The sequence below is a fragment of the Eutrigla gurnardus genome, assembly GCF_963514095.1.
Source record: "Eutrigla gurnardus genome assembly, chromosome: 22".
Classification (NCBI taxonomy): Eukaryota; Metazoa; Chordata; class Actinopteri; order Perciformes; family Triglidae; genus Eutrigla; species Eutrigla gurnardus.
Genome location: NC_139933.1, coordinates 6,067,095 through 6,082,291, shown reverse-complemented (window position 1 = coordinate 6,082,291; position 15,197 = coordinate 6,067,095). Strand labels below are relative to the sequence as shown.

The 15,197-nt window shown below is 46.9% G+C and overlaps 4 protein-coding genes across 4 annotated transcripts in view; 2 read left to right on the top strand and 2 right to left on the bottom strand.

Annotated features, from left to right (window-relative positions):
- The window catches only part of bub3 (BUB3 mitotic checkpoint protein), a 347,592-nt gene extending 332,479 nt beyond the window's left edge, over nt 1–15,113 (top strand). Inside the window, exon 8 of the mRNA XM_084040762.1 lies at nt 15,101–15,113. The gene's annotated coding sequence lies outside the window, so the exon portion shown is untranslated. The remainder of the gene's footprint in view (nt 1–15,100) is intronic.
- On the top strand, nt 138–2,403 carry bccip (BRCA2 and CDKN1A interacting protein). The gene is made up of 7 exons (XM_084039772.1): nt 138–316; nt 685–759; nt 843–923; nt 1,007–1,093; nt 1,185–1,372; nt 1,483–1,651; nt 1,747–2,403. Exons 1-7 carry the CDS (start codon nt 176–178, stop codon nt 1,915–1,917), a joined length of 912 nt encoding a protein of 303 aa, XP_083895898.1. The 5' UTR covers nt 138–175; the 3' UTR covers nt 1,918–2,403.
- Nucleotides 2,609–8,145, bottom strand: dhx32a (DEAH (Asp-Glu-Ala-His) box polypeptide 32a). Its single transcript, XM_084039771.1, has 11 exons — nt 7,672–8,145; nt 6,861–7,054; nt 6,405–6,777; nt 6,095–6,325; nt 5,931–6,024; nt 5,699–5,848; nt 4,572–4,763; nt 4,257–4,397; nt 3,538–3,728; nt 3,244–3,434; nt 2,609–3,041 (listed from the first exon to the last, which is right to left on the bottom strand). The coding sequence occupies exons 1-11, from the start codon at nt 7,930–7,932 to the stop codon at nt 2,861–2,863; spliced, it is 2,199 nt and encodes a 732-aa protein (XP_083895897.1). The 5' UTR covers nt 7,933–8,145; the 3' UTR covers nt 2,609–2,860.
- The window catches only part of adam12a (ADAM metallopeptidase domain 12a), a 61,968-nt gene continuing 56,569 nt past the window's right edge, over nt 9,799–15,197 (bottom strand). The window contains exons 18-23 of the mRNA XM_084001814.1: nt 14,763–14,871; nt 14,537–14,672; nt 14,302–14,419; nt 13,186–13,440; nt 10,928–11,091; nt 9,799–10,850 (exon numbers count right to left, since the gene is read on the bottom strand). Coding sequence (XP_083857940.1) covers nt 10,787–10,850; nt 10,928–11,091; nt 13,186–13,440; nt 14,302–14,419; nt 14,537–14,672; nt 14,763–14,871 — 846 coding nt within the window. The 3' untranslated portion in view covers nt 9,799–10,786. The remainder of the gene's footprint in view (nt 10,851–10,927; nt 11,092–13,185; nt 13,441–14,301; nt 14,420–14,536; nt 14,673–14,762; nt 14,872–15,197) is intronic.

The window sequence follows — 15,197 nt, the reverse complement described above, 5'->3', positions numbered from 1 at the left end:
CTTCTTCCATTTTCGTGACGCGCAACATGCCAACATTGGGGCTCCGGCAAGTGGCAAGTCGTATAAATGTGGAGCCGTAATGGCGGCTACAGCCCTTCAGTTTCCTACCTTCTCTGCGAACCTCAACGGTAGCCCCGCCCACCCCGTTGACACGCGTGTTGCCTGTTTTGCAAGCATGGCGTCTTCTGCTAAGAGGCGAGCGGTAGGTTTGGGCGAAAATCCCGAGGAAAGTGAAAACAGCTCCGATGAGATGCCCGAGGACGACGACGATTCCGGAGATGAGGGCAGCGAGGGATCGGAGGAGGAGATCAATGAGGTGAAACTATCAATTATTTGGAAAATGGATTCTATGCACGGCCTCGCAGGCAAGCTAGCTAGCCACCTAAGCTAACTCAGCTGTCGGCTAACGGCAACATTTAGACACGTTAGCATTGTTTACTGTTGCTCTCAGCCAGGAAATATTAACTTAGATTAACTGTAATGTCATATTTAAGTAGTAATGTTACTTAACGTTAGTGTGACATGATAACTTATTTTACAATGCTCCTCAATAACGTACTTAACGTTACTCATTCAATGAAAAATAACATGTATTAGCTACACAGCTAATGTAACACAAGTGTAAATGCTTACTGACAAGTTTCTGTTGTTAACTGCTCTGCTTTGTTGTTGTTCCTCTTCCAGGAGGTCATGGTTGACTTCGAAGCCCACACCATTTCAGCCAACGACTTCAATGGCGTCAAGAAACTCCTACAACAGGTGCGAGACCACGTTTATGCGTCGCATGTAAATGATACGTGTGTTATCTGTCCCGAGCTCATCCCTGTCCCGTTTGTGTACAGCTCTTCCTGAAGGCTCACGTGAATACGTCAGAGATGACCGACCTCATCGTTCAACAGAATCACATCGGAAGTGTCATCAAGGTGAGTTTCATCTCAGATTTCGCAGTAGACTTTGAAGTTTCGGCTGTATCCACTTCATCCCTTTTTTCCCCACTTTTCTCCAGCAAGCCGATGTGCCCGAGGACAGCGATGACGAAGACCCGGATGAAGTGTTCGGCTTCATCACCATGCTCAACCTCACAGAGAGAAAGGTAACACCACTCGCACTCACCTTACAGACCAACTGGGTGTTAGGGGGCTCTGATAACGTAGTAAATGTACACGTGTGGTGTAATTTTGCAGGGTGTGCAGTGTGTGGAGGAGGTGAAGGAGCTGATCCTGGATCAGTGCGAGAAGAGCTCGACCCACAGTGTGACGGAACAGCTGGAGCAGATCCTCAATGACACCAGCAAGCCCGTGGGGCTGCTGGTGAGTGAGCGCTTCATCAACGTGCCCCCACAGATCGCCCTGCCTCTGCACAAACAGCTCCAGTGAGTTCTACTATCTAGTCATAAATGGATCCTGGTTTGCGGTTGAATAAAACGATACCAATCATCCTTCAAAAATCAAAAATAAACTGAATGTCCGTTCCATTCTCCAGGGAAGAAATAGCTGAAGCTCAGAGGACGAATAAGCCCAGTGGGAAGTGTCACTACTGTCTGATGATCAGCAAGACCTGCAAAGAGGTTAGCAAGACTATTCCAGCCAGAGGAGGAGCTCCGAAAGAGGAGTACCTGTTCGTCAATGCAGAGGAGGAATTCTTCTTTGAGGTAACTCGGATTCAAGCAGCGTCAAAGATGCTAATTTAATTTCTGTCTTCATGTGTCGATAACAGATTTAAGCGTTGTCCGTATTCTCGTTACAGCAAGCAGTCATGAAGTTCCACTACTCGGTCCAAGAGGAGACGGACTCCTGTCTGAGTGGCCGGTGGTCGTTCGACGACGTACCCATGAAACCTTTCAGGACAGTGATGCTGATACCAGCAGACAGAATGTCGGCGATTATGGACAAACTCAAAGAATACCTAACTGTGTGAACCTCGCAATAAACCAAGACAACTTTACACACATAAACGTGGTTCAGTATATTCTAAAAGGTGCAGTGTGTGAGAATTAGTGGCATCTAGTGGTGAAGTTGCAGATTGAACCCAATATATTACCCCCTCTGCTCACCCCTCCCTTTCCAAGTGTGTCTTTTGGGTGATAATATGCTCATGAAAAAAATAGTTGTGAACATAAATGCCAATAAATCCTACACACTGTTCCTTTTAGAGACTGTAAGGAAAAAAGGTTTTGGTACCGTCAACTCCAGTAGTGCCAGTATTTAAAACCTGGCATTAAGTGCAGGTTGCAAAGGTTTTTTTAAAGCAATTTTATAGATTTCTGGTTCACTTTCATTTGTATTTATATTGCAGAAATATACAACGGTTATATCATGTGAATACAAATATGAACACAGCACCAAGTTGTTTTTAAATACTTGTTTAACAAGATCATGACAAATATGAAAAATCATGTGTTCGTGCTTGGAGTTCAATCTGATGCCATCATGTAACATTACTGAATGGGAAAACTATAAATATGTCAAATTTGTAGATTCAGATTACCGATCAATAACTATCAGAATGATGTGGATTGAAATGGAAACAGGATACATTTTTCATTTGTGAAAACTGGAGCAGAATCTTGGGAGTTTATTTACCATCTTCTACTGAAGACTTTCTAAATATTCTTCTTGCCACAGATTAATAAATGCTTTTGACAATTTTTTTTCTTAATCTGGCATCACTGACACTCGCGGGGGGGCGACAACAATCGTTGTATTGGACCACATTGATTAAATACATGTTACAACATGCCTGCTTATTTACATGTGACCATCAAAAATGTCATATCACAACCCCCTGGTTTGCATCGACTAAACATATCAACATTTAATGGAAAATATCACAGCCCGGGTTTCTCACATTCGAGTCGACATCATTGAATCACACATCTGTCGTAAGTCTGCGGCGCCTCAGAACAGCCGCTGTCGTCGGCTTTCTGTTTCCCATCGTCACATTTTCCGGATCCGCCCGGGTCCAACATGTCTTGCAGTATGTCTTTACTTTCACTAGGGGGCAGGTTGTAGAAGAAGTACACGGGGGCCATTTGAATGTACCTAAAGTGACAAGAATATGGTTAAAGCCTTGAATACTTGTTTTTTTACAACTACTATGGAGAGGATTAAAATCAGTTCTACAGCAACAACAACAATCAAAACATGTTTGTCTCCAACGAGGCGCTTGAGAACATAATCCAGAACTCAATCCTAATCTGTTTGCTCGTATCTGAGACGTGAGCCGAAAACGAGATCCACTTACAATTGAGGGGAAATTTCAGAGACGATCCTCATGCAGTTGTTCTCCGAAAGGGTGTACTCGTGGAAGACCACCCACTCCGGCAGGCCCAGCTTGTGGGACTGAGCCCCGTAGCTGGAGAGCGGATGCACCTGGGCCACGTGCTTGTGTGTCAGGATGAAGTAGTTCCCCGATCCGTCCACGTCTCGAGCGATCTACGGAGAGAAAAAAAAGGGGTATAAGACGCTGCAAAACCTCAATACAGTTGAATTAGGAGGGGGGGAATTCCTTAATGCTGATATTTAGTTTTCCATGTACCTGCATGAAGAAACCGGCCAGCAGAGCTCTTTTGATGTTGAGGGTGTTGGACTTTGTTCCAAAGGAGGCCTCGGAAACGGGAAGCTCGATCCGGTTCAGGGTGTCGGTCAGCTCCGATCTAATGGCCTCGGCGGTCTTCAGGGCGGAATGATCCAGGAAATAGTCCTTGCACCACTTTTCAACAGTGAAGTCTAGAATAACGTAACACGGAATGGTCAAAGTCAGCCACAGTATAGAATTATCATTATTATTTTAACCTCTTATTGTAGCACTTAAAGTAGTTTGATCAGATGTACTTTTTGGGGTTGTACACACACACACTTTTGGATAAGACGATGTCAAGCAAAGATCCCCTAAAATTATTGTGACAAACATCATCTATCAATAGACCTGATCAAAATGTCCTATTTTACAATCTTGTCCTGTGTGCATGTTTTTATTTTTAAACGTTTGTATTTTTATTGTTTATTATTTTGATATCAGGCCTTCCTCCAAGTGTATGTATTCATACATTTTCTATTTCTAATGTATTTGAATAATTTCTAAAAACATTTCTTTGGATTCCTCTGTAAAAAGACATGTAAAACCTCAGTGTATACATTATGAATAAGTTTGCCTTGCCATGACGACACAAAGTAAAAAACAGTTCCAGAAACGCTGCATTATATATTATTATATACGTCTCATCATACTGAGAGTGGATGGATTTGGTGTCTTACATTGTTCCCTCTGGCTCTGCTTGAAGGCGTTGTAGATGTTTATGAGGGTGAAGTGATCGCCTTCAGGGTGCCGGAACTTCCTGTGACACTGGACCGCCTCGTGGCTCATGCCAGCAGGCGGCTCCACGAAGCAGCTTGACGCTGAAAGACGAGGACACAACAAGGTCAACGTCAGCGAGGACCGGCCACTCCGACCAAAAGACCATCTGGCGTCCGAGGGAAACTGCAGCATTGTAAATCTGCAGATGAGCTGCTGCTGCTACGATGTCCATCTGGAGAGTCTACCGACCAAACGGAAGGGAGCTTCACTCCTACCTGACAGCATCGCCGCCATCGTCAGCATCTCGCTGACGCAGTCGAACTCGCAGGACGCCAGCAGCGCTTTGGCCATCTGAGGGTCCAGAGGGATCTCGGACATGATGATGCCGATCTCGGACAAGTTGCCGTCGTCGTCTAAAGCGGCGAGGTAGTCCAGCTCCTCCAGCGCCTGCATGAGACCCTCGGGATCTGCAACGAGGAGCCAAACAAAGTTGGATGCATGAATTCCATAAAGCAAAAAGAGCGCAATTAGAAGGGTCACAAAAGTGTCATCTCTGGAACAAAATATGATCTTTTTGTTTCTCGCTCATGAATAAAAAATACTCAATGTTTGGAATTGTGACCCTCCAAAAAATTACATTATGGTAAATGCTAAAAACAACAGGCTTTATATAAGAACACGAGAGAAGTAGCTTAGTACTACCGGGCACTGAAATAGGTGTTTTTGGTTGGTTTAAATGACCTTTCATGAACTGAAAACAAAACTGTGAAAGGGTTAAAGCTCTAAGAACAAAACAGGGATAACGTTGTGGTTTCCACCTACCAATCACAAGGTAAAGCATCCCCCTGCTTTCTGGTCTATTTTACCCCAAATGGGGTCATCATTTACCGCTGTAGTGAAGAAGACTTTAAACTTGTGATTGAGCCCATAAACTCATGATTATAGATTTCTATACAATCGGACTTCTTCTTCAAGTATTTTAAAGTTGCTCTAAATCACATAAAAAACACATTTTGTATCTTTCAGCTTCCCAAAATGACATATGCACACATGAGGGTGACTTCTGTGCCGACTATAGAGAGTACGGAGATATTACAGTGCATTTAGCCCGTGCTTCCTCGTCATTGTACTCGTCTGGTCCGGCCCTAACGAGACGTGTTGTATAACCGTTAATGAGCTGGCCTCTTTTAGCCCGCTCTGTTCACGTTAGCAGCAGACAATAGTTAGTCGCAGGGACCCGTCAGCTCAGCTAAATCATGGCTGACTGGGCCCAAACAGCTACACAGAGCAAATTCATCTGTGCTTCCTCGAGCCAGGAAAAAAAAAAAAACCCTCCCACATACACCTCACTGGTGTGGGAACTTCAGGATTAAAAACGCTCATTCACAACGTGTTACGTCACCTGGCCTGTCGATGAAATCACACTGTCCGAGGCCGGCTATCTCCATCCTCTTTAGGAACAGGACTGTGGGTGTGATGTCGGACTCCAGGATCTGTGGGGGGTTCTCTGCAGGAAGCGGGCTGTCTTCTTGATAAAGGCAGAAACATTTACCTGGGAAATAAACAGTCATCTCTTTTAACTCCAGCAGAGTTTTTGCAATGTCGGAGTCTCACAAAGAAACATGTCTACACACCTGTTGGTCCAGAGAGCCGCTTGCGTATGTCTGCCTGACATTGGCTGATGGGTTGAAGAACCTCCGAGTTAGCTCTTATTCTTGGATTGTACACCTACAATAAAAAACCACGGCAATTAATGCAGTGTATTATATATATTTTAATAGAAAAAACAACCCCATACCATCTTTTTCTGGACTCCAGTGTCGATGACGAAGTTGACGGCCTCTGTGGCCCACCACATGTCCTCCCCCTGTGGGGTCGAGAGGAACACCCTCCTGGAGCCCGGTGGCTCAGCGAGGGCCGGCAGCTGCCCTCCCTGGTGTGGACACAGGACCACGGGCACCATCTGGCCCAGCTCGGCTCCCAGCCTGGTGCCTTCTCTCTGGAGGATGCTGTGGGCGCAGTGGACCTCCTGCACATATTACAAGCTGAATTGTAAATGGTCAATTAAATCACTGACAACCACAAATAAAAAGGAAAGCAACAATTACCTCAGCCGAGGCAAAAAACACGACGACGTCTCCGTCCTCTTTGGTTCGATGGATCTCCAGCACCAGCCGGAGAGCTGAGAAGAAGTAGTCTTTGCTGCCGCCGTTGCTGTGGACCGTCTCGGCGGGAGGCGAGGCGTCCAGGCCGACGAGCGGGACGCCGCCGTAGTGGCTCAGGAGCTTGGCGGTCACGGGCGGGACGGCGAGGACGACCACCCGGAGGTCGGGCCTCTGCAGCAGGATGTCCTTGAGGAGACCCAGCAGGATGTCCGTGCTCACCGTCCTCTCGTGGGCCTGGTCGATGACGATGACGCCGTAGTGCTCCAGGAAAGGGTCCGACATCATCTCTCTGAGCAGCATGTCGTCGGTGCAGTACCTGAGGGACGGAAGGAATCACATTAGAGCGTTTAGAAAGCAAGACGTAGCAACTATAAGGGGGCTCGATGTCAGAACCGTTACCTCAGAACTGTTTCGGAGGAGCAGCAGGTCTCCAGGGGGATGGTGTAGCCCACCTCGTGGCCTATGTTGACATCCATCTCATCGGCCACGCGCAGGGCCAGGTCGACAGCCTGCTGCCTGCTGGTCTGCGTGCACACCACCATGCCGTGTTGGTACCGGGCCGCCAGACAGAACTCTGCACACCACTGAGGGATCTGGAAGAGAGTCATTGCCGGTTGAGTCCCAATTCTGCACCCAAACCGGGAACATTTCTATTCCCACGGACTCCAGCATCCTTCTAGGTGTTTAAGCCCACGAGCAAAACAAAGTGACAGGACATATCCTACGGTATTATCGCTAATAATGCAAAATTGCTTTGGCAGCATGAGGCGGCTCCAGCGGATCAGGGCTTAGCAGCAGGAGGTCCCCCCACTAACACCCCCGCTGGGAGCCTTTGTGAAGCGTGGCTGTCATGGGGGCTGGAAGCTTGGACAGCCATGACAGTGACACAACAGCATCTGCTGAGCTGGGCAGCCTCAGAATGGGACGCTTTTTTTTACATGCATGTCAACGTGAGGGGGGGGAAATAGACAGGAAGCAAAGCCAAAGAGGAGGAGTGGATGCTGGGCAGCAGATAAACACAGGAGAGGCTGTAAACAACTCTTAAATCTAATTTATGACTGAGCACGTGGCAAGTCATGCATATTGAGTTATGGTTTTGGGATGAGAGTCCAGAAAAAAGGCAGAGCAATAAACTTAAAATCTCTTTTTCTTTCTCCATCCTTATTTCTAGAATAAAACCTGCACACATGATGGACCACACCAGCCTCACCTGCGTGCTCCTCCCGGTCTTCGCCGCCCCGGACACGATGACCAGCTGCTCTTTGACCAGAGCATCTTCAAACTCGCCCCGGACCTTCCACACCGGCAGAGTCCTCCTCTCCTCCAGGAGTTTGTAGTAACGCGAGGAAAACGGCAGCCCGTCGAACTGGTTCAACTCCAGGTCGTCTCCGAAGCCGAACGAAACTTCCGCGGCACTTCCCTCACCTTCGGGGCAAACGTCCGGCTCCGCTGGGTTCCTCTCATCCGACATGACATGTGGATTTGTCACGAAAATGTTCCAACCAACCAATCTACGGGTTCAATCCGTGCATCATCCTATCATCGCGATATTGGACGGAGCGCGTGAGGAAACTTCTTCTTGATGATTAAACTAAAATCACCACGCGGTTAAAAGTTCGCCGTGTGTGTTTTTTTTTTTAGGTCGGAGCGGGTTTGACGCGCGGTGCGCAACCCGGCGCGTGAGTTCTCCCCAGCGTGGATGCGCACGTGCTTTCATTTGCGTGGGGCTTCACGGTCATGTCATAATCGCCCGATTACCCAAAACAATCACGTGGGACGGAGCGAGGGCTGTGGCGGTGACGATCCCAAAATATCTCATGAAAATATCCTGAGAAAATATCCTCATCGTCTCATGGACTTTTATATTTAAGCAAGTTAATTATTATTATTTAAATTAATTAATGCACATTATAATCTCAGGCCGGTAGTTTGTATGGAAGCTAACTTCTGCCACTTAGAAATACATAAATAAAGTTTCCCCTTCTCACAAAATGACTAAATACTACATTCTGGTCAATAAATATGAGATTGTACCTCAAAATCATAAGATAAAGTCATAATAATGAGTGAAAACTGAGGTGATTTTTGTTGCCTTTTATAAAAGTACTATTTTAATTGATGACTCCTTTTAATTAGATGTGAAACGCCTCCTGTTCACCCATTCACCTCCAGCAGGCTGCAGCTTCTCCACCAGGGGGAGCCCTTCGATCATTCTCAGTCTTCAGCTGAAGTGAATTCAATGAATTCATTGAATGTGTGTGAAGGCACTTCACCTTTAAACAGGCTCTCTCTGTAAAGATGTTAACAATGTCACACTCAGGTGTCAAATATTAAGCATTAAACACAGAATCTAAGCAACCTGTCTATTTTTTCTAAATGATTTAATGACCTTCCCCTCTTCCTTTTTTTGTTGACAATTACAATCTGACAGCAGCTACGACCTTGTTGATGATAATGGAGCTTCTCATCAGTCACACTGTGTCCTTGTTATCTGGTGGACCTGCTTCGATTTCTCATTAGCACGTTTTTTTCTCTCCTTTTAATCACACTCACACTCTTGACTCAGCAGCAGCAGCGAATCACGACACACAGCAGTGAACACACAACTCTCCGAGGCGGATTTGTGTTCCTTATAAACCTCAGAACATTTGTTTTAGGGCATATAAAAAGCAAATGTTGAAAGACTGCTGTAAAATGTTAAAATTACACTTATTGGTGTATTCCGTCTTCTGGTTGCAGTTTGTCTCAGACTTTAAAAGAAACGCCAGAGGCCTCCGACAACAATGTTCTTCTTGTAGATACATATTGTGGTTTTAAAATTTGACACAGTCTTCCTTATAAACGTCACATGATGCCAGTCTGACTGAAAACATGCAGAACCACAAAGATCAACAACGAAAATGTTCTCAAGTGTTTGCAAAACTGTTTTACTAATACGGCATGAGTGTTAAAAAATACCATGACCAGACACAGACACTGATTTTGTTTTTTTTGTGTTTTTTTTTTACACATGATGTATCAAACAATCATTATATTTATATTTTTAAAAAAAGCATTCTTCGTGGATATGTGTTCACCTGTAACACAACATACGAGGACACATAATGGACAGTCAGGTGACTCCAACGCCGTCTATTAGTACACGGAAAAAAAAAGAAGCAAAGTAAACAAAGCACTGAATGTAAAACTAGTGCATTATTAAAAAAAGATATCAAAAAAGTAACAAAAGTCAGTTTTCAGCCTACATATTTGTGAACAGAAGCTGTGCTTAAAGGAAAAGTTGCTCAGTGTGAATGGATAAATGCTGCAGTAAAAACATACGTCACCACAAATGTGTGTCCGGCGCGTAGATTGGCTGTTCATGTGCCGAATCAAGAAAAGGTACGAACAATAAGTGCCACGTGGTTTGATGAGATCTAGAAACGTGACTCCGCCCACAAAAACAGGCTTTAATAAAAGTCCTTGAGTGATTCATTCACGGAGTTTCAGTCCTCGGTGTGGACAGGCACACAAGGAAAACGCTAAAAAACCACACACATGACCTTTAGAGGAGCCGTATTTCAGAGATGTTTACCCTCCTCTGAGGAGTGAATGCTTCCTTGATCTCGGGCTCATTATGGATCAATGTTCAGTTCATACCTCGCAAACCTGGATCCCTCAAGTGAGCCTCTCGGGGTCTTGTTAATGAAATGGAAATGGCAAAATCAGTGACATTTCCCCGAATTAACTCGTTAACTTTTCAGAAATATAAAACGCTGTTAAAAAAGGAGCGGTCCTTCTTCCCCCAAATGCAGAACTGTTTTTCTTTTAGTTGTTTTCAAGCCTCATCAGATTGGCTCAAAAAGGATCTACGGAGAGCATCCCCCTTCATAAATCCACCACTTAGTGTTCTCATCTGTCATTGCACAACTCTTACAGAACAAAAAACCATCACGTAACAGGGTTCCCTTCATTAAAAACACATTTCATAAAAACATTTCTGCAGTCGCAATTTCCCAAATTTTGACAAAGACCTGTTGATAATGGTGGAACTGATGCAAAACAACAATTAAAAAAAAAAAAAATCTGTAAAAGTGTCTGGCACAGTGCACTGCGTGGCAATAAATACAGAATATAAATACTTTACATGTACCTGAGCACAGACTCGTAGCACCATTCAGGGACAGAGCACCAAAGCGACACGGCGGATCTCATTCAAAACTCAGAGACGCCGCCGTCTTTTTTTCTTCTTCTTTTTAAAAAAAAAAGGTTTTCAGAGTTTTCATAGTGCAAAATTCTTTAGTGTCTCATCAGGACATTGTCCCCGTTCCCCCGGGCTGAGAGCCTCAGCTGCTGTATTTGACGTTGATGCGAGGCTTGGGCAGTGTGGGAGGCTGCTTGGTACTCGGTCTGGAGGAGGGACACACATAATCAGTCAGCGAGTGATGCCGGCTTCAAGTGCTTTTATGTGAATATGATGAACTCACCTTTTGGGGTGTGGGACAGGGCGCACGGGTCGCGGCATACTCGGTATCGGTGTGGGGCCGCAAACGGCCGAGGGCCCGTTGACTGCAGAGGGACTTCGGACCAGACGAGAGCTCCTTGGATCGGCGGGAAGGGGTTTCTGAGGAGGACTGGGCTTCTCCAACTCCTGACAACACATGAAAAACAACATTTACTGAGAATCTCCACCAGGTGGCAGTCACGGCTCGGGGCCTGTCCTCCCCTCTTCCTTTCAGGCATCAGGGCAGCCCTGCCCATGCATGGAGGGGAAGAGTCATGTGGTTTTAATCTTCTCCAGGAGACTGAGATCATGATAAAAGCCTGCTACCTAGCCCTCAATCTGGTCTCCATTCACCTCCTCCTCCTCCTCCTCCTCCTCCTCCTCAAACATCAGAGTAAAAAGGAGCCAAACACGGAATCAGAACACCATTCCTTTTGTTAAAGTCAGATTTTGCAACCTAATTTAATGCTTTCATTAAAAACCGCACGTCTCGAACCCACGAGTATCCCAAATATAATACAATATAACAGTAAAGAGAAAATGCAAGGCGATCAGGTCTGAAAACCCTCCATCAGGTGAAGCCCCTCCCATTGGACAACGCCCCCCCCCCAGCAGAGAGCTTCAACGGCGGGAGGAAATGAAAGGCTTTGTCAACGCCTTGGGAGCTGCCAAACAGCTGCTGAAAGATACAGTCGGTGAAAGTGTGTCTGCCAACAGGCGTCACTTTCAGTTTCACGCTTTGACAATAAATGGGAGCAGCTGAGAAGAAGGAGAAGAAGAAGAGGGGAAAGTCTACTTCCTCGGAAATGGAAACGGTGCAAAGAGCTGCTGGGCTTCACCTGTTACAGGTTACTTCTGTGGGACTAAATGGAGTTATTTCTTTACATTTATGTGTATATTATAATGCTAAACACACTGTATAGTTTTCTTTTTAAGTGTTGACTAAACAGCAATAGAACATCTGTCAGTGAACATTGAAGGAGTGGATCCATCCATCATCATCTGTATAAGAGAAAGTAAACAGCTACGTTATTTTAATGGTCGTCTTTTATCACCTTCTTTGCTGTTTTTGGACTCTCAAGTGATTTTCCCCGGTGTGGGATCAATAACATCCTCCGTCACACCATGTAGAAATCTCCTGAGTGGTGTTGTGGTTTAAAAGCCGGCCCTCCTCTGTGACCCCTCCATTAATCCTGACAAGACTGGATCGTCATTATCTGTTAAGCAGCCCTGGAATTAGCCCGACCCCGCGGCGTCGCTTTGACCTCAGCTCCCCCCCCCCGCTGCGGCGTCATTTTCATCCGTATTCCATTCTTTTTAAGGCTGCGCATAATATTTTGTCATTAGTGACGACTTCTCCCATTTTTTATTCCTTTGATTCATCTATAAAAATGTCTGAAAATGTAAAAGATTGAAGAAAATCCCGGGTGACATATTCAGATTTGCTCCAAAACTAAAAAGGTATTCATTTTACAAACATGATATGAAACACACACACATTCCAGTGGGACCAGCCGACGCTGTCTGTCTGAAGAAAGACTTCAAAATGCATTGATTATCTTTGATTAATTGATCTCCCCCCCCCTCCTTTGTTGTTCTGTCTGTTGGATCCTCTCTGTGTCTGCCTCCCTTGCCCACAGGGTACAAGTCAAACCGGATTAAAAGCAAATAAAAGTCTTTGAGAATCACTGAGTGTGAGGGATTTAACACCAGGAACCTCTGGCTTTCTCTTCCCCCTCAACTCTGACAGCCTGCGACGCCATAACTAAACTCCATGGAATATCAGTGACAGCAAATTTACCACCCTGTGATATTTGGACATACTTGCTCAACCCCAGTTGCTGTTTCATCTTCTCTGCCCCCCCACCTCACCACCACCACCACCTCCCCATCCCCATCCTCTGCTCTCCTGCCTCCATTTTCATTATTTATGTGCTGGTTTGTATTGTAGAATTGGAGTCTCTCGCTTCGGCGCCGCCCGCTCCCCCCGGTTAACCTCCTTATTTTATGAGACCGCGCATAACTGTCAACATGCATATACTTTTATGGGACACAAAACAACCATGAAAACTGTCGACGTGGTGACACCCGTCTGTAGGTGCGGGGGAACGGCATCATTTCCCCCCCGTTTAGGGCATTATGGGCCGTAGCGGTGTGTGAAAACTCTCAAAACCAGAAATTACAGGCGGCGGCGGCGTCGTAAAATAAAATGTTTTCCAAATGAGGGAACAACTCACTCACCGTGACCGTCCTGCAGGAGTTGTGGCGCGGCGCGCTGCGAAACGACGCCCCCCTCGGCGCCACGTGGACGTGAGGCGGGGGCAGCGGGGGCCTGGGCAGCCCGGGGCCCGGGGACAGGGACAGGGTGAGGGACAGCGGGATGGGGTGGCTGACGTGAACCGGAGGGCACTGGGGCAGTCGGCGCAGGCTGTGGGTGGGGTAGGGGCCCGCTGGGAGAACCGCCGCCGCCGCCGCCGCCACGGGCCTCTGATGCGGCTGCAGAGAAATGAGAAACAGAAGAGTTGTGAGAGAGTGTGTGCTTCATCTAAAAGAAGAAGAAGAGGAACCGTCTGCTTCCCATCAGAAACAGTCGTGTTAACCTCTTCCTCTTCTGTGGAAGACGTATAAATCCAATGATCCCGCCCGCCTGCTCTCTCTTCCCCGACTCCTCATCAGGCTCGCCCATCAAAGGGAGAAACTGGGCCGTAAGCACCCACTTGGCCTCCTTCAAAAAGGTGGACGCAGCTCAAGAAAGAGCACACACACACACACACACACTCCCATCGAGGCAGACGTAGAGTAGAGCCAGAATATGAGCCGGCCCAGCCTTTAGACCGGGCCAGATGTGGCACAATGTAACACGGCGGCGGTTTGAACACATCGCTCTCCCTGACAAACTGGAAAAATGACCTCACCTGCACCGGGCTCACATCAAACAGCCTCACATCCTTTCTCCTCTTACCGTTCACCCCCCCCCCAAATCAAAACCACATGCTCCTAACTGAAGGCACCAATCTCACGGTAATGCACAGCAGCTCGCCACCAACACGTCAGCCGCCCCCCCTCCCCCAACTCAATCGATCACAGGTCTCTTCCCATTACAGAGCGTGTCGGGGCAGTAATGGAGTAGTTAAAGCACACCGCCATGTCGACACACGTTATATCTCCAGTGCGCCGCCGTCGCCGCGTCAACATTCCTCATACGAGAGGCAGATACATCCATCTCTCTTTTAACAGGTTGATGACAGGAAATGCATGGCGAACACGCCGCTCGCTACAGAGGGAGGGTTTAAAGTCCGTCCGCAGTGAGATGTCAATCCGTGTGTTTGTCAGGCGAATGACGTGTGATGCAGTGACCTTGAAGGCGGCGGCGGCGCTGTGTGGCAGCGGCGGGGCCGGCCGCGACGGGGACGCCGTGCTCAGCGACGGGGGCTGGTTGGATGCGATTGGTCCGCTGATGGCGGCGCTCACTGATCTGGAGGTTAAAAGAGGAAAACGATCTCTAATTACACACTTTTAGCATTTATAAACTACATTTTTAAAATACTAATTACTTCATTGATGTTTTGTGTAAAAAAAAAAAAAAAAGCACCTGAACTTCTCAATGGGGTTCTTTTTACTGGTGAAGACCAGTCCCAGTAGAGTTTTCCTCTTGATGCAGACGATCACACCGGCTCCCAGCACGATGAGCAGCGCCACCAGGATTCCCACAGTCAGACTCCCACTCTCTGCTCAGGAACACACATGGAAATGAAAAAAGTAGTCCCCTCATAACAAGACCTGTAAAACATCATCTATCAGGTACATGTGATGCATACTTGCTAGTCTCATGGGGCCGCTGTCCGCGCTGCCTCCGAAGCCGGCCTTGTCGCAGAAGGGGGGCGCCCAGTGAGCCTCGCAGTGGCAGTTCTTGTTGTTGTTGCACACCTGCAGCGAGAGGAGAGCACCGCATCTTCACCATCAGCTCCAGGATCCTCGGTGACTCACACTTTTCTCAAAACACCGTTTATGATGCAGATGGTAGGCAGAGAGTCGAACCCCGGCCAGCACAACTGGGCGCCACATGGCAAAGATTAACAACCAAAGCAGACATTTCGCCTTGTACCACATCTTTTTTTTTTTTATCTCTCTTGTCTTCCTGCCCTGCAGAGTGGAGGAACGGTTCCCTCTAAGAGGATTCCCCAGCTGGGTAATACGGAGCAGGTGAGGGCCGCTTTCCAAGGCAACATCTTGATCTGATCTGTACGTGAAGG

Bases quoted from the DNA above. Each gene is read 5' to 3' on its own strand.
- bccip (XM_084039772.1), top strand. From the start codon at position 176: ATGGCGTCTTCTGCTAAGAGGCGAGCGGTAGGTTTGGGCGAAAATCCC. The intron at 924-1,006 runs GTGAGTTTCATC...ACTTTTCTCCAG, and splicing joins ACATCGGAAGTGTCATCAAG to CAAGCCGATGTGCCCGAGGA. The intron at 1,652-1,746 runs GTAACTCGGATT...TTCTCGTTACAG, and splicing joins AGGAGGAATTCTTCTTTGAG to CAAGCAGTCATGAAGTTCCA.
- dhx32a (XM_084039771.1), bottom strand. From the start codon at position 7,932: ATGTCGGATGAGAGGAACCCAGCGGAGCCGGACGTTTGCCCCGAAGGT. The intron at 5,849-5,930 runs GTGTGTAGACAT...TTTATTTCCCAG, and splicing joins GCGGCTCTCTGGACCAACAG to GTAAATGTTTCTGCCTTTAT. The intron at 4,764-5,698 runs GTGACGTAACAC...TCCTCGTTGCAG, and splicing joins TGATTTCATCGACAGGCCAG to ATCCCGAGGGTCTCATGCAG.